Source organism: Chelon labrosus (assembly GCF_963514085.1).
Source record: "Chelon labrosus genome assembly, chromosome: 12".
Taxonomy (NCBI): domain Eukaryota; kingdom Metazoa; phylum Chordata; class Actinopteri; order Mugiliformes; family Mugilidae; genus Chelon; species Chelon labrosus.
Window position 1 is genome coordinate 17,569,312 of NC_140345.1, and position 23,718 is coordinate 17,593,029.

At 40.3% G+C, this 23,718-nt stretch overlaps 1 protein-coding gene across 1 annotated transcript in view; it reads left to right on the top strand.

The window, feature by feature from the left end:
- The window catches only part of cobl (cordon-bleu WH2 repeat protein), a 51,383-nt gene extending 32,916 nt beyond the window's left edge, over positions 1–18,467 (top strand). The window contains exons 8-16 of the mRNA XM_084557308.1: positions 2,870–3,452; positions 8,556–8,726; positions 11,772–12,078; positions 13,652–13,758; positions 13,962–14,129; positions 14,218–15,818; positions 15,906–16,139; positions 16,347–16,463; positions 17,507–18,467. Coding sequence (XP_084413434.1) covers positions 2,870–3,452; positions 8,556–8,726; positions 11,772–12,078; positions 13,652–13,758; positions 13,962–14,129; positions 14,218–15,818; positions 15,906–16,139; positions 16,347–16,463; positions 17,507–17,935 — 3,717 coding nt within the window. The 3' untranslated portion in view covers positions 17,936–18,467. The remainder of the gene's footprint in view (positions 1–2,869; positions 3,453–8,555; positions 8,727–11,771; positions 12,079–13,651; positions 13,759–13,961; positions 14,130–14,217; positions 15,819–15,905; positions 16,140–16,346; positions 16,464–17,506) is intronic.
- The last annotated feature ends 5,251 nt before the right edge of the window (positions 18,468–23,718 follow it).

Consider the following 23,718-nt stretch of genomic DNA (forward strand, 5'->3'; position numbering starts at 1 on the left):
CAAACATTAATATAATTTTCATTATAGCACACATGCCAACTGTCTTTCAGCCTACTGTTGGGATGTTTTTGACCTCGGTGCCCTCACCGTGGTCAGACAGTACAGCTGATATCATCATCTCTGCTATGCACTTACACACAAATACAAGCATTTTTTTTTTTTAAAGTACTCTTACATTGTGACATGTGCATGCACACACATATACAGTGTAACCTCGTCTCATACGTACACAAACTCCCATTTAACATTCCACATTAGCGCTGTAATGTTGCCTTGTTACAAAGCCCCTCACCCATTAAGAGCCCTTCAAAACAACTGATGAATGGTCACGCCACCAGGTTGAAGACTCCATGGGTGGCCCTATCTGATTAACATGCTCCAACATGGGGCCCTTTGCCTTTCAAACCATAGAGTGGAAAATTAAATGGACACACTAGATTGTCCTGGATGCGCGTTCCCTTCAAAATATACCCATGACCACGTATGTCATGTTGTTTCACCAAAAATAATCTTTAATGACTCTAAACAAGAAGAAAAATCATAACGTGTTAAAGCAAAGAAGCATATTTTTAGGTTAAAACGGTTTGTTCAGGATGTGCACGTTGTGAGCTGGGTACTGGTATGACCTCACCAGCTGTGATCAGTGTGATAAAATGTGAACATTTTATTTATTTTGTTCTCCTATACATTTTAGTTTTGATACACAATACAAACTAAATAAAAGTTTATCATATTTACTGCAGGGCTTCTCTCCTTTAATAACAGAATAACAGTCTTTAATATATAATTCCTAAGTACTGCAGTGTAGTGTGGAAACAGGGAAGTTTTCTAATCAGAATAATGGCCGATGATGCCCCTACATTCTTTCTTAATAACCAGAAATAAATGAAAATCTGATAACTAGTTGACTATGTTTTTTGTAGTATTAAGATAAACAGTCTTCAATAATATTTGATATACACAGAAAAGATCCATACATCTGTCTTCTTAAATAATGAATATTTATCCTGTGTAAATGCTTCCTTATAGTCAAACAATAAATATGATCTGAATAGGTTTGTACCATCTCTGTATTCATTTACTTTTATTCTAAAATTCTATCATCATAAATATGCCGGCGTTTCTCTGTATTGAACTCATCATTCATTTAAACAACTTGGCACTGATTTAATTCAAGGCTTGGGAAGCCACTTGATGCTTGGGCTGTCTTTTGCTCTTTTTTTTTTTTTGACTTCACCTGTGTGTCATGACAAATGGCTGATATGAGACACGGGCAAAAGTGGCTAGATCTTATGACGAGCTTGCTGCCGTGCAACTGCTTCTCTGTGTAACGTAAAACTGCAAATCCTGCAAATCCTGCAACTACAAATACTGCACCTGAAAAAATTGAATAAGTAAACAGTTTGGATAAATATAGTTTAAGCATAATCATATTACATAGTCAGCTTAACTTAATGTATAGTGTGAGCTTGAATGTGGTATAATATAGAGTCTTGAGTCTTAGCTTCAGTCTCTAAGAATCTTAAGTACATGCTGCGCTCCCAGTCATGGCGCCAATAAGCTCATGAGAGCAACACACACTTAACCCTGCAACCCTGAGCAACCCCCTAATCTATACACACCAGCTCAGCCTGAGGTATGACATATACTGTTCCTTCTAATGTGTGTGTGTGCACATATGTTAGTGTGTATGTGCTTGTACAGTCACACAGAAAAGTCTATGTGCATATGCTTGTGTATTGAGGCCACTGCTCTCTTCCTTTCGTAGCAGGGCTTGACTGCAGTCTTATGTTTCACTCTACAGGGAGCACACACAAACATACTCCGATGCATGCATGCACGCACACCACAGACACACACACATCCATTTTCATAAGCAAGTCAGTCATCCATTGCAGCCTCAACTTTGACCCACTTCCACTGGCATGTCCGTATTCATGTATATGTGAATGCCAGAGAGGGAAAGAAGCAGGAGACCAAGGAAAAGAAAGACAACCAGTTGGGGGGGTCATTTGGATTTCCATAGCATGTCATGCAGTGGGTTCATTGAGTTCACATGTGTGAACCCGGTTTGCCTGCAGAAAGGCAAGGTGGCCTGATCTCTCTCTTGTTCTGCAGCATGATGCAACACTGCATGCAGCTCTGGGCACATTCTTTGTTTAATTTTGGAGTAAGGAAAAGTTGAAAGCAGGACACAGGAATCTTCGTGTCTTTGAAATAAGGACATCTATATTGTCGAAGTGTCTCTTTTTTCCTTTTAAATCTTCCAAAACTCACTTCATAGAAAGTGATTCATAGAGTTCATATACTTTAATTTGAGTCCAGCTACACTCCTGTAAAGCTTTGTGATTGCATTTTGAGCAGTTGTGATACTTTGAAAAATGCGTCCAGACATTGCATCATTGTGTTAGTGACTGAGCTGTTAGTGGGCCGTCGCATCACCCTCTTGAAGTCATCAGTGACTTGGCATTAAGTAAATCGGCACAACAGCATTACATTTGAATAATGGTTTATGTCCTCATTTAAAAACTAGAAATTCTACCTTTAAGTACACATGTCAGTATACTATCACAGTACGTCAGCATTATATTTATAGTATATGTATGTGACATCTGCATTGCGTTATGTCTTGTAGTTGGATCACTTAAAAGGAATGTTGGCACCCTAATGGATTTAAAAAGTCAGATGCCTGCCAGAACTCCACTTGATTTAATTATACTGCAGTAAACTCTATTTTAGTCCTGACAGACTGAATTTACAGGTTAATTTATTATTAAACCACACAAACACTTACATGCAAAAAGTCCTCATGTAAATTAAATTTTCACTGTCTAATTCCTTTTTTTTTTTTTTTACCATATTCTTTCAGATTGGCCTTGGTTCAGAAAGCCAGCAGAGGAAAAGAAAGGCTCCAGCTCCTCCTCCCACTCCAACTTCCATCACCCAAGGCTCTGATGACCCTTCAACCTCAGCTGCTCCCAGTCCTGAAATACCCACCCCAGCCTTACGCACCAAGGTGGCACAGTCAACTACGGTCACTTCTACTACTGTAGTAGTACAAACCGTAAAGCCTGCCCCTGTCAAAATCGCAGTAGAACCTCCACCTGTGTATGATGCCACCCCAGCCCCCAGTTCCCCAACTCCAAGCAGCAGCACCACTGACAGTCTGGCTGTGCAAGACTCCAGCTCTGAATACAGCCACAGCCTTGATGACTCGGACAACGATCTTGACCGGGCTGGTTCCCAATGTAGCTCCCTCACCAGTAGCAGTGTGAGTGGGTCTGTGCGGGTTAAGCCCTCTGCAAAAAGCCCGAGCAGCAGAATGAAGAAATCAGCCAGCAGCATGGCTGCCCATCAAGAGGAGACTTCAGACAGCAGCTCCAGATCGGAGACTGAGTCAGCCCTAAACCTGAAACTGGATGAAGTTGAGAACAACAGACACAGCGCAATGGGTAAGTATCTATAAAACAGCCTGATATTATATGTACAACAGTCAACAATCAACAATTAAAGACTTGGGCTTACTGCTTCAAACTACTGACAAATCCTTTGAAATATCTCTTTAATACTCATAAATTATGACTTTCAAAAATATGCTAGAATTGCAAGATCTTTCTCCCAATAGTGTAATATTTCTCAGATAGCAACTAATAGCAACGTTTGAAGTCACAGAGGGCAAGCCTGGCATAGCCAGAAACATTTATTTTCTGAATATGAGTCGGCATTTGGATTTCATCATGGGGTGTTTTTCAACCTATACAGAGAAAAAAACTATTGACTAATCCTACAACATTTTGTTTTGTTGTAAACAAATTCAATTCAACAGCGCTCAGATGACTTGGATGACTATGTGACCGTTCTGTCCAACACTGCCTTAAAGCTCACCCAAACAATTTGATTGGCATGTCCAATCTTCAGTTAATCAGTTGCCAACAGAGCTCCTGACCAACTTTCTGCCACAAAAAAAAAATTGTGGGCGAGGAAGTAGGTCTGGCTTCGAGGCCCACGCTTTCATATTCTCAAACAGGAGAGTAACAACGGATATAATAGTGAATGCCAGATGCACCACACAAGTAAAGCTTTAATGTATTTCTATTTCTCTCATATTTGATTACGCATATGTAATTCTTTTTATTAATGTCTTGCATTACTTACTCTTTGAGTTTGATTTAAACAGCTCCTATATCATGAATCCATTGCCATATCATGGAAATAAATGTGACTGTTGTCATTGAAATCTTGACAGCAATGGTAAACACATTGTCGGTTGAAGAAGTGAAACAGTCAGAAGTTGCCTGTAGAGGTTTTCTACTTCTTAGTGACTGATGAGCCAACCTGTCACACTGCAGAAACGTCCAAAACTTAAACTGTCACGAATGACATACTGTATATAAACTGCTGAAAGACAGAAAGTGTGTGTGTGTGTGTGTGTGAGTGTGAGTGTGAGTGTGAGTGTGAGTGTAGGTCATGGCTGAAGGACAAGAACTAGTAGAGCTGGTTTTCATCATGGATTGGGAGACAATACAGTCCTTGTCTCTCCCTCACGCTTATCAATCCCTCTTGTTTTTTTCCCTTTTTTTTACCTCCATCTCTGTCTCTTTTTCTATCCCTCTCTTTATTTCTCCCTTTCATATGCATGCACCCACTCACACAAAACTTCAAAGCTGACAGATGCAAAGGCAGACAGATCCATCACAGATTTAAACAGGATCTACTTGAACTTTAGCTGGCCTCATATTGATCTTTATATAACCTAGATCTTTCTCTGTAACAAAGTGAGATTGCAGCAGGCGGTTGTCGTGCCTTGACAGGGGCATAGATGAGAGAGCCGTAGACCTCAAAAGGGATGAGAAAGGTGAGAGTTTCAGAATGAAGTTGAGAGAATGGAGCATGGGAAGGTTTTGACAGAGAGATGACAGGGTAGCGATGTAAAAACAGGGGGGCTAGAAGGGTTTAAGGAGAGATGGGTGATGGACAGGCAGATGAAAGCAGCAGAAAGGATAAAGTATGAGGAGGTTAGTGTGTTAGGATAGAACCGATGGCAGGAAGATCATTAATAAATTTATAGACCTAGCTACTTCTCTCCTTCACTGTCCTGACTCTCTGCTGACAGTGCACCAACTTCTCGCATCTCATTTACTTTGCATCTCCCCCTTATTTTCAAACTTTCTTCAATATGCATTTGCAGCAGGCTAGTTATATTTTTGTCTCACACATAACCTCAACATCAACTTTTCTCTCGTTGTGACAGTAAACAATTCTTCTGTGCAGCATGACACTGGTGCACTTGTTCTGTATGAACAATGCATACTTGGCAGCAAATAGCTGGTGTACACGTTAGGACTAGATGACTACACCCTGCACGTACAGTATGGGGTGGTTCCCTTGAGCTTGTAAATGCAGAGACAACAATGTACACAATACATTTATTAGGTTTCAGTTCGTGATGATCTCTGGTTTTAAACGGGTGCAACAGCACGATATTAACCAGCTAAAGGTACCGGTAATACAGAATTATTCTAGGCTTGTTTTTTTGTTTTTTTTTATTTAGGTTTATACCAGGTTATGGTGTTTGATTTAAGGTTGCATTTACCTTACATTGTACAGTGAAGGCTTAATATGTGTGTGCCATACTTGTGTAAGCATGGGTGTTTTATTGCATCTGTTGGGTAGGAACTGGGTTGGCTTGATGAAAACGGCATAGGGACTTTTCTTAGGGTTTGTAAAATAGTTAAGGCAAGCAGAACCACAAACTGGTTGGAATTAACAATACTGCAAGACATCAGTGCAGCCCAGTGCAGTATGTTAGCTTTTGAATGCTCTTCTTTATGAGAAGCAAATTTGGGCACAGCAGCAGCAATAATATGAGGGAGAAAAAAACAAAATAAATGGTTAAATGGATTAGCAGGGTCAGCTTGGCCGTGTTTGTGTGTGTTATGCAGTATCAAGGTTATGCTGGCGTAGTTTATCGTCTCAGTCCTGCGTGTTGTTTCAGTTCCTTCCAGTTGCCAACAACAGAGTAAATAGATGAAGTAACACATCAATAGCACCTGCTGGCATAGACGCAGCATGATGGGGAAATCACAAGTCTTCGGAAATTTAGGTTGCTTTATTTGAACAGTGATGCTTCCCCATAATTGTGCTTTTTTTCCCCTGTGATACAGTATGGTATCCAAACTGACTTTGTACTATTTGTCAATCCACACTTTGAATTGCAAGTGTTTCCCCATGCTTTTTGTGTTAGTGTTTCCATAAATAATAGTATTTATAGATAGTAAATAATGACTTCCTGTTTACTTAGCAGTCCCATTAACTTTTGGCTTGTTGTAGGGATGTAATGTTAAGATGCAGGTGTGAAATTGAATTCTAGAATTAATCTTTCCGAAAGGTCGTATGCAACAATCAGGGATAACATTATGACCAAATGCCTAATATTCTGTAGCTCTCTCTTGTGCCTCCAAAACAGTTGTGACTCATCAGAGAATGGACATGGGCCTTCTGAGGGTGTCCTGTGGTGTCTGGGAACATAATATTGTTGGTGGGGGCCTTTGTGTCCTATGGGTTGAGGGTAGGGGCCTCTGTGGATCAGGCTTGTTCCAGTACATCCGACAGATTCTTGATCAGTTTCGGATCTAGTGAATTTGGAGGCCAGGTCAACACCTTGTGCTGTTTTTCATGTTTTCTGAGTTGTTATTAAACTGTCCTTTGTGTGTGCCTGTGTCAGGCTGCATCCTGCTGGGGATGGCTGCTGCCATCAAGGAGTGTCATTGCTATGGGGTGGGGGTGCCTGGTCTGGTCTAGGTGGGTGGTACATGTCTAAGTAACATCCACATGAATGCCAGGTCCAAAAGTTTCCCAGCAGAGCATTGCATTGTCACAAGATGGTTGATGTTATTCACTTCAGTTGGTCAGTGGTTTTAATGTTGTGGCTGATTGGTGTGTAACAATTCAATAACAACTTAATGTTACTTTGTCTGACTCACAACACACTGTTGAACATGAAGTGTAACTAATATGCCTTGATTGAGCTCATGAAAGCTGTTGCAACAAGAGGTCATTGCTGATAAAGTTGCTTCTTATGACAGATTTTAAAGTTTATATATTAAAAATAATATAATTAATCTGATTTTTGGTAATGTGCATTTAAAAAGTATTTATTGGAAACACATTTTGATTAGACAGAAATACTCAGTGGGTCTCAGTGGGTCTTGCACATATTAGTGCTTTTCAAACCTACATGTGTCTAGGAACATGTTGTCACTTCACATTAAGGGCCATATTATTGTGGCAGTGCAATAACCCACCACAGTGTTCGAAGAGTTTGATTTGTGCATCTTGTGGTACTTAAGAAAAAGATAAGCTTAAACTTCTAAATTTGTTTTGGACATACACGGCTTACCTCGTGATGGAGCTAGATTCTAGCAAGATCATGAGCGAATCCATTTTGGCAGGCTTCCCAGTGGTTATAATCAATCCACATACTATGGCACGTACTACTGGCAGTTACAGGTGTGTTTTAGGTGTGACAACAGCTTATTGCGACTGCAGCAACATTTGAGCCGCAAGCAAGTGATTGGTTGACGTTAGCCTGTAATCGATGGTGATAGACAGATGGTCAAGTGGTTTGAAAGTGCCTGCCCTTTTTTCAAACCTTCCCAGATGGTTCTATGTAACAAACATCTGGTGCATCAGGTTAGTACATTTGTTGTTTGGAAAAACATGGTAGGCACAGTACATAACATTTGTCATCCATATTCACACCGAGTATGTGGTGCACAGGTGGGAGGCACAAAACATGTGTGAGGTTCATTCAAATGACGTAGGTTTGGATTTGTGCATAGCGGTTTCTGGTGCAACCTTAATCTTCTACCAACCTCGTGCTTTTGTCAACAATAGCAAATTAAAAGCTTGAAGCAAAGAAGATAGTATTGCAAAAATGCTTAAAGATCATTCTGTTATTACTACAGACATAAACAAATGCTTAATGAAAGCATCTGCAACCAGTTCCCTGGTGGGAATGTTCGAAAATTATTGATAAGATCTTACAACCTCTTTTACCTACAGGTATGAAAAGGTTCTCCTTCAGTTCATTAAATCCCTGCAGCCCTGAAGGCTGCACACCAGATATGTTGATAAATCACCACCCTCAAACTGAAGAAGTGCTGCGCCAGGGTGACATGTTTTTACATGTAGCTGTCCTCTGCTTACCTTTATTACAGGCAAATTGCATCATTCTGCTTCATAAAAGCTATACGCACCTTGACACTCATCTGACAGTTTTATATAACTTCAGTTTTGTCTGTTATCCAGAAGACATTGGGTTTGCCATAATAATAATCCTGTCTCTCATAGCCTTTCCAAAAAAGATAAAATGCCGACCAAACTGCTATAATGTTTGGGACTCACCCAAACATAAAAAGAGACAGAAACTCAGAAACTGATTACACAATGTTTTCAATTCCTACTTTTAGTCTGATATCAATTGTTGTGTCATTCCCCATATTACAAGTTTGACCATCGGTGCCTCTCCTACGTTCATGCCGTTTTTCCTCCAGGAAAAACTGATCGACTAGTGCCACCTAAACCTCGTCGTTCCCCAGTCCGGGAACCATCACATGTCCTACCCCCTACCCTGTATGTGCCATCCTCATCCTCCCTTCACAGTGAGTCCACAGAAAGCAGCCCCCCACAGAGTCCCATGGAAGTGGAGGAAGCAGCTCGCCAGTGTAGGTTCCACATGGATCACCTCTCCATTAACTAAATCCCCTTTCTTTTTCCTTTTCTTTCCCAGTAGCAGCCCTCCTGGTTTTCAACTCTTATTCCATTTGTTACAATCACAAATTGTATCTGTCTTAACTGCCAAACCTGTATGGCTGTGCATCTATGTGAATCCTAAACTGTGTCCTTAGATGCTTTCCATCTATTCATCAGCAACCTGGCCAGCTGAGTTGCTAAGTGATATTGGGTCCAAACGAGGTCGAGGTGCTTCATATCTATAAATGTCAATCTCTAAACCCTGTTATTTCTCCTGGGTCCAAAAGGTCGGTCTTAGGGTCAACACCAATCAGCTGGAGTGCCTTTTATGTTGCATTTTAACCGAACATGTATTAGATGTATAATGGAAAAAAAAATGTTAATGACCTTCTTCTTCTTTTTGTGTCCTCTGCATTCTCAATGGTTTTGGGTTTTCACCAATCTTTGCCAAATGCAGTGTTAATGAGTCAGTCAATCTCAAATCTGTTCTTTTCTTTTCTCCCCACCCCACACCCTCCTTTTGTAGTGTACTGCTGTGGACCTGTGCGTCTGCGTTCCAAACACTCCTGAAGTCTCTCTCTCTGGCTTGATCCTTCCTTCATCCAGACAGTCCTTTCTCATCAGCTCCCCTTGCTTCTTCATATTGGACTTTCCTTTCATAATCAACCATTCTCCTCTCATTCCTTTGAGAACTTTTCTGCTGTTTTTCCTGTACTCTTGTAATGTGGTGTTTTACCATAGTTTTAATAATTTCTGTAATTTGCATTTACGTCAGTTTGCTTTGCTTTTTCTCACTGCATATGTCCTTGTGACAAAAGTAAAAGCACGTTTTTTCTATCCAGTTTCACTCTTAAAGAAATGCTTTTTATTATTGAATTATTTCTGTTTAAAAAAAACAAAAAAAAAAAACATGTACATACTGTGCATGGTTTTAAATTTCAACTTGATCCATTGGTTGTCATTGATTATGCATGAGAACACAGCTGAGTTAAAAGTGTACACATAGCATGTGGTCAGACAACTATGAGGCAAGGCCATGCGATATCCATCAGCCAACATTTTGGTGATGTGATAGCTGCAGATCGATAGCTGGACAGTGTATGTTTCTCCGTCTGTGCCTGGGGTTGTGGCTTGGTTGAGAAACCTGAAGCCTGAATGCATGCTGACTTAGGCAATAGTATTGAAAGGTCATCTATCAATGACATGTTACTTTTCAGCGTTGAAGGCTTATGTGTTTCACAAAGACAAGTATATGAAATACAAGACCCATCCCCAAAGAAAGCTTTTAACTTCTTTGAAAAGAGAACAACACGGCACACTGATTTGTGGTAGAGCTGTTGTAGAGCTTAATATTGTGTTACTACGTAGTTGCATCCAAAATTATAATTACCCTTGTTGTGTATTAGCTATGTTAAGTTCTGGAGTCGTTCTTTTAACATATGCCTTATACACTTCTTATGAATGTGATTGCTTTGTTGTCACAAATATCAAAAGTATTTGATGAAGTAAAGTAGAATTTCATATTTTTTTGTGATGCAGGAAGTTGATTTTAGCCATCGATTACAATAATATACCAGTCTGTTGTCCAATTTAAATTTTAGAGCTCTACAACTTCTATGTCTTGGAGGTAGCCAAGTAAGGGTTTGTGAAACAGGTGAAAGTGGAAATGGATCTTTGTTGTGATTGAAAAACAAAATATATGTTTAAAGACATTTTGCTATTAAACAATTGAAGACTATACTGAGACCCCAGACTTTGATTTGGCATAGAGCATGGATTGCAGTGGATTTTGGCAAGTAACATGTCACAGTATCGATAGCTTGGGAATCGAGACACCTTTGGTTGAGTTTTATCCAAAGCATGTACCCAAGGCCATATTATGTTAGAGGTTTGATAACCCTATTAGGTTATTTATTTCTGTGCTTGAGTGCAAGCATAAGTGAGAGCACAAGACGGTGTCTGTAGATGTGCACTTGTCTTTGCATGTGTGTGTGAATGTGCGCCGATTGTGGCTGTAGCTGGCATGACTAAGCTGTTGCTGGGAAGGAGCTGGGAGGACAGCCCTGTGAGTCATCACCACATCTCCTGGAACTGACTGTTCTCTCCACACCATTAGGACCAGACCCAAAAAATCTGACAGGCTCAGTACTCTCACACATAGACACGGACATGCACACATAGGAAGACTTATTGGAGCATAATGCATGTCTAAACACATGCACACTCTCAGTGACACCTGGTATTAGAGACAAGGTCACTGAGTGTTAAACTCAATTTAATGAATCCCCTATTGAATTGCTAGTGTTAGTGCATGCTGGCTTTGCTGCTGAAAACCTATAACAAATGGTACATTGATTTTTATTCTCTTGGCTTAAAGTTCAGTGAGATCAGTGACAGAATAAATAGGTTCTCCAGAACCCACAGGACTGACCAGAGCATGAGTGTACTAAAGAGATGAGAGGGTATGAAGCAATACTATCTCTGACTGGAACCTAAAACAGTACGGTACAAATCTAATTAAAAGGGTTTGTTTACAGTAAGTCCACCCACACATCATTAAAGATCTTTTATCAAGCCACAAGTGGTTGTGCTCCAAGCTTATGTTTGGTATATTTGGCTTGTGTTTTCTGGTTTGTGTGAGTGTGTGGCGTCAGAATGAATGTTGAAACTAACATAAATACTTCCTCAGATTTTTTTCCATCCCTCTTTTTCCATCTTTTGATCTTCATGCTCGCTCTGCATCCTCTGCTTCTTTTCAAACTTATTTGTTTTTCTCAGATTTATGTTTTCTAGATATCAAATATCATAACTTTTGCTGATTGGAGAAAAATAAAGACCTTCATATTTTTAAATGAATGCATTTTGAAAAATCCCATTTATACTCCAAACCCATTCTGACACTGTAAACCGTTTAACTTAGATGTAGAAGTTTAATTACTAACCCTAACAGTTGCTAATACTTTTATATGACATTAAGTGCTGAGACTAAACTGATACCTTCTTAAATCCTCTTGTAGCCTGGGTCCAGTCCATGCGGAGCTCTGCAGCCAGTGGCCAGAAACGAGAAACTGAAGCACCAGAGGATGAGACTCTGTCCACCAGCAGTAGTGGCAGTAGCCTGCCTGACCAGGGTTATGCTGCCTCTGAAGGTATGGCAGAGGCCGAGGACTCTGGCATTGTCAGTTCTCCATCTGACACCCAACCCACCTCGCCAGATGGGAGTTTGTCTCTGGATGGAAGTAGCGGAGGTAGAAGAGGGAAAGCGCTGCGGGACGGCTCCAGTGACAGCGATGAGGGATGTGCCACCTGGGGATCAAAACACAGGTAGAGGGGAAGTTGTGGAAAAAATGCAAAAGTGAGGGACAAAGTAGAACGTAGCTGACATGGTTATAATGTAGTTATAGTTGTCCATCATGATGATTTAGGTCATGTTCAGAATGGTGAGGCACATTAAAACATTGCACTGGCAGTAACGGAATACAAATAACTCACAAGCTTCCTTGGTCATTCATCTACCTGACCTCATTGTATTTCAGTAGTAGTACTTCATCTTTTTGTCATCTCTTACTCATCTTCAATGTCTAATCTTTTCTTGGGCTGTCATTTTTCATTTTAATACCTTCTGGTTTCCTGGCAAGCCAGATAATTATTATTATTATTATTTTTATTTTTTATTTTATTTATTTTTTATATTTTAATTCTCTATCGGTGTACATTACACTTATATTGCTTACTTTGTGTGCAAACTACTGTTTACTGTAGTACTTATATATTTTTTTTTTACTACTGGCTGCAGGTACAACAATACATTTCACTGTGCATTGTACTATGTATAACTGTGCATGTGACAAATAAAACCTATCTATCTATCTATCTAATGCATGTGCCATTCACGATGCGTCCATCTGAGCCAGTCTAACCACAAATAACTAAAAACCTGCATGAAAATAATTACTTAGATTCTTGCATTGAAAGTGTAGTTTCACACCTGTATTTTCACATACAGAACGAACCATCACTGTTTCAGCCAACTCTAGTCTGCCCACATTTTTTTACTGTGCCAACACTAATAACCAAGAGCAGTTCCCACCATATTATATTTGAGCTGTGGCCAAAGCTGGCACCCTCAGCATTTTGTGCTGGACGTTCATAGTTATGGTTCTAGGCTCTTAATCAAAGGCCTTTGTGGAAAGTGAATGCTGCTCCAGATCACTTTTCGCCTTTTAAGTTGTTGTGAAATCTATATGGTAATGTGCCCAGACCAGGGATCTTGGATTGATGCTCTGACTCAGAGAAACTTTATGAATCCCGGGTCTGGCCTGATGCTGCTGGCTTCATCGTATTCCAGGAAAGCACTATAACCCTGTTTTCTTAGAATCATTGAGGAAGGGAGGACTTGTCCAAGTCTCTTCGAAGATACATTTTATTTGGTTTGGCCTTCTTGTTGCAATTTGTTATGACTAATGTGCCACTAACTCATAAGAATGCTCTGTTGAACCCTTGAAGAGAGTGGAGGAAGTTTAAAGGGTGGTAATAATATCTTTACAGCTACATGTTTCAAAGCCAGCAGACTCCAATAAAAATAAAATTCCACTTTGAACAAGCGCAAAATATTTAAAACTGACATTTTTTTTCTTTCTTCTACTACTGAACTGCAGTTACCCTTTTATTTCTGAATCAGATTAGTAACGGAAAACGGTGCTGAATGTAATAACAGCAGATCACAACGTCTAGTTTAGTGGTAGCCGGGTTACTGTTAATAAAAATAAGGTAGTATTGGTGTTTGCTATGTTCTTTCTACCCCTGTTTCCTTACAAATGTTATGAGATTCTGGGTGTGCCTCTCCATGTGTACGTGTGCAGATGTATTTTAACAGGTTTTTATGTTTCGTTCTCAGGCGCAATGACGTGAAGCCACGTGAGAAATCGATCAAATTAAAAAACAGTTCTGAAGATGACCTGAAGATCACGGGCCATTTCCGTCAGACTGCAGATTTTGAAGCAGGTGAGGGGACATATGAATTTTGTGAAGTTGTTGTTGCTCTTTGTTGTAAAATAGATTTAAATCTGTTCCAGATTAAATAAATTCTGATAGCCTTTCTTACAAATCGAATTCAAAATATGTCCAGAATACCAAATATACCAAAAAAAAGTATTAAGTATTAAGGTTAATATGTTGATATATGTTGATATGTTATTCTTTTTCAGACCGCATGAATATAGTCTTAGTTAAAGAGACTATCTATACGGTGTCCACTAAAAGTAATGAGGTGCCAGTCTCTGTAGTGGACATGGATGTGCCAGTCACAGCCATAGATGAAGTACTGGAGGATGAAGTGAAGTCACATACCAGGACTCAGTCACCTGGCAACAAAGGTAGAAAGAAAAACAATGCACCAGTAGCAGTGTTATACAGTTGAAGACTTGTTATGTATGTTGACTTTCTTACCCCATCTTATCACAGGCCCAGGCTCTTATCCCTACTCCAGTATGGAGCCACAGAACAAAAACAACAATGCCTACACAGCTGCTGTCAGTAATAAAAGGAGCAGTGCAAATAGTAAGAAGTTGTCTCAATCTGAGGAGCCTAATAAACCACTGAAGAAAAAGTCTGCAGGGGATAAAAATGAAAAAAAGGTACTAGAAACAAAAATGAAAGAGAAGATTATTGCTAATACCGGTGGTGTGAAAGAAGATAAACAAACATCGGCAGGGAAATCTAATGTGGACATGAAGAAGAGCAGCAAGAACACCAAGATCAGCCTCAGTCCTGTAAATGGTAATGCACAACAGACAAAACGTGATCTTTCACCAATGACTCGAAGAGCAGTGACTCCAGAAAAAGATGAAGAGATTCAAAGAGTTTACCAAATTAACTCTACTTCTACTACTACTACTAATACACACGGTAAAATCACTCACAACGCCACATCACGATTCGGTTTGAAAACATTCACTGTGGTCCCTTCCAAACCTTCCTCCGTCATACATGCTGCTACGGAGCAGTCAGCTGTCAAAGTAGACCCTGGTGCCATTAAGATTGATGATCAAGGAAATCTGGTGACAGCAGGCATCTCCCGGGATAATGTTGCTAGGTCATCACAGTCCGATAAAGAGGAGTCTCCTCTTGCCGGAAAAGCCAAAGCTTTTTGGAGCTCAAATGAAAGGCAAGAAAGTGCTGTGACCAACAGCAAAGGCCTGATTGTTAAGGTCAAGGAGAGCACAACTGGCCCGAGAAGTGCCCCCACTGTGGTTGTGGAAACTGCATTGAAGACCAGTAACCCGGAGTACCTGAAAACAACACAAAGTGTGCTTTCTAAACCTGCAGAGAGAGTCAAGCCTAAAAAGGTTGTAAAAGAAGATACTAAAAAACCTGAGAAAGACATCAAAGTTGCAAAGAAGGAGTGGGTTGAAGTGGAGAACAAGATTTCCGTGTCCAAAGATGTTCAACAGCCAAGTAATAAACCTGCCCCTTCCCTTCCAATAGTCACAGACTCAAAAAAAGACATGAACTTCCTTAAACCATCCAGGCGTACCTCAAGCCAGTATGTGGCCTCTGCCATCACTAAATACACCCCAAACACTTCAGCTAAACCCAGCTGCAACCCTGAAACCCCTGACTACGCTGCTTCATTGAAAACAGAGACTACTGGCTTCCAGAGATCAGGTCGCTCCATACATGTGAATTCACACCAATCTTTATCGGATAGTAAGGAGAATGTCTCTGCTCCTACTTCCAGTTCTCCTCGTCCTACAAGGTCTTTGCGCTATCCAGAGTATATGTCAGATACTCCAAGAGATTTTGCGGACGATAGACCCGATGGAAGAGGACTGGAAAATCGTGTACAATCTGCCAAAAAAATGTTGGAAACTGAAACAGCCAAGAATAAGCACATTAAGTCTATTGGACCCACCCAAATAAAAGTGAAGGCCAGTAATGATGGAGACAATATCAAGCATTTTCGTCCCAGAAGCCCCAGCCCAGCAATAAGCAGTGCTCTTCACTCTTTTACAAAACCACCCAAAGACCCACCCCCGAAGACCACATTCCAAGTCCCGACAAGTGTAAGTGATACTGCAATGATGGTGCATATATGGGTCTCTCTTAGATATTATATGTTCAACAACATTTTCACTGTTTATATGTTACAGAACTCAAAGGACATGACTAAGGCAGGCGGTCGTCTAACCCCTGATGAAAAGACGCAACCTTCTGTCAAGGTGTCAGACAGTGATATGACCCCTGAGCCTTCAGGAGTGACGCTGTTTGGGCCAGTCAAGAAGTTCAAACCGGTGATCTGTAAATCTGTTGACAAAGAGACGTCTCTGCACAGCAGCCTGATGGAAGCAATCCAGACTGGTGGAGGCAGAGAAAGACTCAAGAAGGTGAGATTAGGGTAATCACAGGACACCACCGTATGAAGGGATGAAGATAGTGAGCACAGTGCTAATTGTAAGAGAATTATGGGATAGCATTTGCTCCTCTACCAGTAATAGAAATAAACTCTTAATTTCAGAGCTAGTGTGCCAAGGCATGGTCTTGGCTGGGGAACAGGGAATTTAGATTTTCTTCTTTTTTATTTGCCTTATTAGATATCCACTTCCTGCACCCACAACCAGATGAAAGCATCTTATGCTGAAGAGGAGAATGAGAGGTCTGCCCTACTGGCTGCCATTAGAGCCCAGAGCAATGGCAGCAGGCTGAAGAAGGTAAAATGCTCACCTACAGTTTCTGTTTGTACAGTTTGACTTTGTCAGTATCAAAGTGGAAAGTATGCAGTCTAGTGCCAGTCTCATTGAAGGACTCCCCTACTGTGTTTGTTCACAAATAATACAAATAATATCATTTCACACATCCAAAGTACTGTACTTTTTAGAAGTTTAGCAGTGTTGGTCAGCGATTTACTCAAACACTTTGATACAGACTGAAATGTCTCAATTTTACGGTGATCTTCCAAAACAGTTATGTAGTAATACCGATATCTGATACCAGCAAGTTGCCTGTTATCCAGTAACACATTTCAAAACATACTGGATTTGGAAGAAACAGGAAAATAGTTCAAACTAAAGTCAATAATATCCTCCCAGGGTGAACTGTAATAACTTTTGTAACACCCTGACTTTAACTTGAGCCTCACAAATATGCTGGATACCTGATAAACATTGTCATCAAGAGTATGTTGCCGTACTGGTCATAGTTTTTAGTAAAGCAGCTCACGATATACTATGCAAACACCTGTACTTACTACAGTTAAGATACTTAAGATGTTTTTTTTTGTTTAAACAAAAATGAGAATTTTGTCCACGTTTTAGCTGATTAGCTGCTCACACACAACGACGCATGAACCAAGTTATGCAAGCATGGGTGTCTATTTTCATCCGCCTGTGTGGACTGTGACCTGTGGTTTGCTGTCATGTAAGGATCCATGTGGAATGAAAGAGGCTGAAAATGTGCTGTAGCTGAAAAATCTGCGGTTCTATTCTGGAGGTTCCTTACCAGAACTGGAATCTTTGGAATGCTGCGTGACTAAATTGCTGTCAAGAACGTTGTGCCTCTAAAAATGAAAAAGTGGTGAAATGAATAGGATTAAATGATATACATGTGGATGTGTCTAACATAAAATGGAATGAAAGTGTCTCCATAGGTATGTGTGCATCAGAGGCTCATCAGGCCCTTGTGTGAGAGCAGCTGGCATTCCACATATGATTATGTGTCTAATGTTTCTGTTGTCTGACTCCTTTGTGTCCTACAGACCAAATCCGAGGCTTCCCGTGAGATTGAGAAGTTCAAGAAAGTGAAATCTGAGGTGGTGGAAAGTGTACCTTCTCCTTCTCCTTCTACTTCTCCTTCTCCTGCTTCTTCTCCTTCTCCTGCTCCTTCCCCTTTACCCAGTGCTTCTTCTGTCCTTACCCCACCACCACCTCCACCACCACCCATGGGCATGGGGGCACCTCCACCTCCTCCTCCTCTTGTCCTGCCCCAGGGTAAGCCTAACTTTGTGGCACATTCAAACGCTAACCCTGCCATGGACGTTGCCTCGGCCAGGGAGGCTATGCTGGAGGCTATTCGCTCTGGATCTGCTGCTGAGAGACTTAAAAAGGTACAAACACAAAAAAAAATACAGCATCTACTTACACCACAGAGTGAACATTGTCAACAACCTTTGTCTGTTTTGCTTTAGTACTGTTGGAGTTTCCATTGTGATATAGTTTCATGAAAGTACAAGGGTAAAGAGTTGCACCTAAAAGTCGCACACTTTCCAGATATCTGCCTCTCTGTTTGGTCAGCAGAACTAAGAAAAATAAAGAAAGTGGTGAAATGAAAACTAAACAAAGTTAGCTCAAACTGATTGAAGTATAACATTAGCATAGCAGGTGAAGCATATTTTTTCTTCATAACTATGGACAGCATAATTTTACCCAGAGAGACAGATAGGGAGGGGAAAAGAATAATGGAAGACATAATAATAGATTGAGTCAGAACTGAAATAAGAGACAGCAGCAGAAAAGCAGTTGGGTCGTACCATTGTCCTCGTTCTTCTCATGTGTTTGGTCTGGTTTCATACGTCTTGCCTTGCTGGGAGACATCAAAGATCTCTTGCGGTCCAGCAGTCAGAAAAATGTAAATCAAATGCACGTTGTAACACATTTTCAGGAAATGGAAAATAAAAAGTTCAATTTTAGGGCAGTTGTGCAAAATTACTGTGGACAGTTTATACCAGAGAGGAACAATAACATTGCATTAATAGTATAAAAGATAAATAAGGGAAAACTTGTTTTGATGTGCAGAGAAACAAATTTAATCCAATGTGAAATTAATAACATTTCTCAGTTCAGATATATTTATTTTCTTGACAGACTCCACAAAACCACAGAACACAATATTTTCTTACTAGCAGGCCATGAACTATTGTTCCCGTCATGACCAGAGTGGATTAACACGACTATGATGTGTACATTTCTTTTGACTAGGTCACTCCACCCAAAAAGACGGTCAAAGTGATCGGCAGAGTGGGAGTCGTTCGAATGATGCCCTCAGCTGTGTCTCGGCCTTGAGATGGAAACCCCTTCATCAGCACAACAACAAGCAATCATTTATCGGATTTAATTCACTCTAGCAAGTTTATTTTTTTGGTCACGTTTGTTTGTTGAAAGTTTTAGTTCTTTGCACTCCAGATCAAAGAAAGATTACTTCAAGCTATCTAGAGAGACAAGCTTATTTAAAAGGAACTTCACATGTCCAAGCTGAGGCCTTACGCTTAAATGAATGCAGTTTTTAAAGGAACAGCAAGGCAGGGATACTGATATTTTCTTGTAGCAGCCAAACACCTGTTCCAAGGTGTCATAGATGAAAGGTTTGCAGCCACCTAGAATATCAGACCGCTCGGCTTGTAACAGTAACTTGCGTCCGTCTTTGTAACATGTTCCTAAATACATCTTGCCATCTGTGCTTGATTTCAGCAGATTTTAAGCAGAACGTTGTACAAAATGTGTGCCAATGAAAGCAAATTCAAATGGCTTATGAGACTTTCAGATCATCATTATTATTTTTTATTATTATTATTATCATTTGCCTTTTCCACAATAAGTTATGAATGCCTTATACTGTTCAGTCAGTGTTATGTGTATGATGTTTTGCTCTGTGAATTCTATATGCGGTGCAATAAGTTGGATCGAGTGATATTTCCAGATTTGGAAAAAAAAATAATTATTTGAACAAATGATTATTTAAAACGTGCGTACACTTAAGAAAACGATGGCTTGATCCATTGGCAAGGCTTTAGGTGTATTATTTCCTGGTCCATGATGCCAACCTCTGCAGTCCCTGGCTGTGAGGAGGACTAGAGTGATGACTGGCTCGTGCCTCTTAGCTCAGTATGCTGCTGATTTAGCTCCTAACCTTTATGTGTGCTGCTGTTAAAGATCTAAAGACACTATGCCCTGCTGAAGCATATATTTTATATATAAGATATATATATATATATATATACAGCATGAAGCTAGGATAAATCTTACCTTTTCTTGACATTTCAACATTTTTGAAGCACTGCTATTGAAATACATGATTGGTGGATACCACCATGAGTGAAGAGATTAGTTTTTTGATCAGTAAGCCATTGACAGTATGTAATGGCTTTATAATGTAAACCAGTAATTGGTGAGAAAGTAGTTGTATAGGTTATGTATCGCCTTGATTTAAGCATTATTGATTTCAGTCTGCTGGTAAAGATCACAGAGTGAAGTAGCTATGAAGAAGAGAAGTGGACTCTGCCATTAAGAGGTATATAGTAGTTAGAAGAAGAAGTGAGTTCATGCTGGATCATTTCTAGAAAGAAGAAAGATTTAGAGCATTCAGATACAAAAGTTGGCTGCTGTGAGGTGTGAGAGTAAAGGGAGTTGATTGAGTTTTACAGAGATTTATTTCACTTAATGTTCAGCTTCAACAGTCTAAAAAATATATTTTACAATTTTATGTTTGACCTGGAAAATGACACTATTTTTTTTTCTTTCAATAACTGGAAATATTGGTTTCAATTTTATTTGTACACACTAAAGCCTACAGCGCAGTGTAGCGGTGTATATTTTGTAAACTAAAATCGTCCCGATTGATTTGCTTTATTCCACTAATAACATTTTATAAGCTATTGCTCTTTAAGTTTTAAGTGCACATTGTTTCTGTTTTTATTTTGAGAAGGTTGCACAGTCCTTTTTGTTTACCTAATTTTTTGATTCAATAAATGATTTTGTAATCGAGCAAAAACTGACCTCCGGTTTTCTTTAAAACGTGAAATTATATGTGTGGAGAGCGTCGCCCCGATGGGTCTGTGCCACTCCCAGCGCCGTGGTTCCGTGAAGACTGTGGTCATTCTGCTGTCCTTATGAAATACATTGTAACCTCTCTGCCACACCACAGATGAGCTACTATTCCGGGCAGCAGCTCATGACCCTGACTCATCACTCTGTGGTCTCACAAAATTACTCTCAAAGAACTTGAACCTTCCCTGCATTCCTAATTCCTGAAACGTTAGTCACCGTGCCACTCCACCATCCCCCTTCAGTGCGTACGGATGATGCAAAGATCCATATTAGTTGCAAAATGACAATACAAAGTGTACTTGAACACCCTGTCCTTCTTGTTTATCTGTTTGAGCTTGACACTTTTAAAACCTCTCATTTGCTCATGTACTGCATACAAGATCTGACGGAGTAAAGTGACCATAGCTACACTTTCTATTGACTTACTCGTCACAGACAGGTCCAGATTATCTTTAAATACCTGTCATCTGTTAAGTGCAAAGATATTCCCAGGTAAAAGGTCAGTTTTTTAGGGAGTTGGCGCCACTCCAGGATGAAGCTAAGTAAGTTATAGCGGGGAAATATCTCGGAGAGTGTGGTGTGGACCGTATTCTCCAGCCAGATCTGTAAATTCCTGCGTGGACCAAGGGCTCTGTTTGTGGCTGAAAATCCGTGCTCAGTCCACTGCCGCTCTGATCTGCCTTCTATATATACGGAGAGTGTGCACGGGTGGGCGCACGTCTCCGTGTGGGGGTGGGTGCGAGCGATATTTTTGTTGCGAGCGCGCCTGCTCAACGGTGCCAAACCATTTTGACCGTCTTACCAACGTAAACAACCTCCCAATCCAGAATTACCAGAAGGTCACACCACATAACACAACAGAAATATATCCATTCAGATTTGGCTTTGGTTACGCCTTCGCTGACCTCACTGGTTGGTTTGTATTCGTTGCCATAACAGTTTCACACGTAGGCCAGTTGAGGATGAGATTTCAGATGTCGCCGTGCCAAACACCATGTTGACTAGTGAGATTTACATCACATAATTAAGATCGCATCAGCTGCTTCGTATTGGTTGCTTGGAAGAAGGGGGGAATTAATAGAAACTTTAGCAGTGAATAATAATAAAAAGTTGGGTTTCCACCGTGGCAGCTTCTACTGAATCCAGACGAGACACTTTCATGAAAGCCATTCAACTGCCTGGGCTTATATTACTCATCTTTGTTAGAGTTGACTGGCTGGCTTATGAGTGATGGACACGGTGACATCCACTGTCAGCAGGGGTCATTCTGACTTTGTTTTCTGTTGGTTGGCTATTCTGCTACGTATCTGATCAATCAATTTGAACAAAAGGCCCGCGTGGTACTGAATGTCTGATGAGCTGAAATCAACACAATGTGTGTTTACTTTATGTCGAAGTGCCACTCATAAAAAGAATGCTTCAGAGCGCCGCGATGTGTGTTTGCGCGTAAGCAGGCGTGTGACTCAGGGGGGGCTGCCTGACGTCTGTTCTCCGACTCTCTTTACATACACAATGTGAGCCCTTTGTTTGTCCCGATCCAGACGCACACAAACACAGCTCAAGACTGATGACCTTTTGCTCTTTGGACTCCCGCGGTGCTTTCCCATCACTTAAGCTCATGTAGAAATATCGCAGGGAGTGTGAAAAGTGAAGTGTTGGGTTATCTCCCGGTCGTCCCTTCGGCTCCAGTGAAAGCTTTACCAGACGGTGCCAGTGAGCTTCATTTCAAATCAGCCCCCTTTGGTGTCCGTTTCCAAATCGGTGTTTAGTAGCAGTTAAGAGCCTCTATTACAAAGACGCCTGACCTGAATGTGGAACTCTGACGTTGCTCTCAGCCATGTAAACATCGTAAGATCTTATGCAATACAGCAAGGCTCAGAGGGATAAAAACACAACAGTGCTGAGAGGTAACTTTGGTGCAATGAGATTTGACCCCCAGTTGTGCAATGTACACACACACACACACACACACCTCCCAGCCACTGGTGTTGGTTTCAGACTGTGCTTGTCAGTGAAGGGTTTTCATTAAAAAAACACGTCTTTTACTCACACACTCGCTACCGTATTGATTGCATACCTGTCTTAGTCCGCACTTTTAGCCCTTAAATGTATTTTTAGGTAATAAGGTGTAGCCCTGTCAATACAGGTACTGACCCAATTCTTTTTTTTATTGTTTAGCTGTTTACCAGAACATCTTCAGGTTACAGTTATATAATAACTATGGGCTTAAGGTGCAGCTTTTATGCTTCAACATCCTAATTAGAGGAAAGGTGAATGAATTGCATTCATTTCCCTTTTATGCAAAATACTATATTTTCAGTGGCTTTCATAAATACGCCATTGCTTCTTTATAATTTAAGGTACGCCCATTTAGACACATCATTATACCCCTTTTATGGAAGCTTTTACATGACGTGCAACGTTTTAACAGCGACACAGAATGCTTTTGCAGAAAGGAAGGAACAGCAAGGAAACTTCTCATCAAGATAGGCTATTAGGTTTAGAGGTTTAGGTTTTTTTGGTGTGTGGACACAGCATTTACGGTGAAACAGCGGAGCAGGAGGATAAAAAGCACGTTTAATGCCCACGTGGTTGAATTTGAAGTGACGCATATAAAGCAATTAGGGGTTGGAAATGCAAGTTCAGTAAGGGTTCAGTTGCTTCAGTTTTGCTTGTAGGTTTAGATTTAACACTAAAAACTACAGACTATTTCAATCTTAGGTGCATATATCAAGTCAAATGAAATTGAAACCCTTATATTTCAGGTTTCAAGTGTAAATGTGAGGTAAAATGTGCGTCAAACCACTTTAAAGGGGTATGTTAGAGCTAGACAGTCCTGATCTCCTTCAGGCTGCCCTTACATTATTGTTTGAAGGGGTTATTTATTTCAACTTGAGCAGCATTTCCCTTAGATGACTGATGAATTCACTTTATTTTAGTGCATTAATAATAGAGCTGGTTAATGGAATAGAATAGAATATCCTTTATTGTCATTGGAGAACACAAGTTGTACAGTGCAGTAAGATGCTCAGTATTAACAGTAGTAAAAAGAAAATATATAATCTAAATATAAGTCGGTATGGAATGGAATATAAAAAATAGAAAACGGAATATGTGTACAGTGTCATCCAGTACAGATATGGGTTAT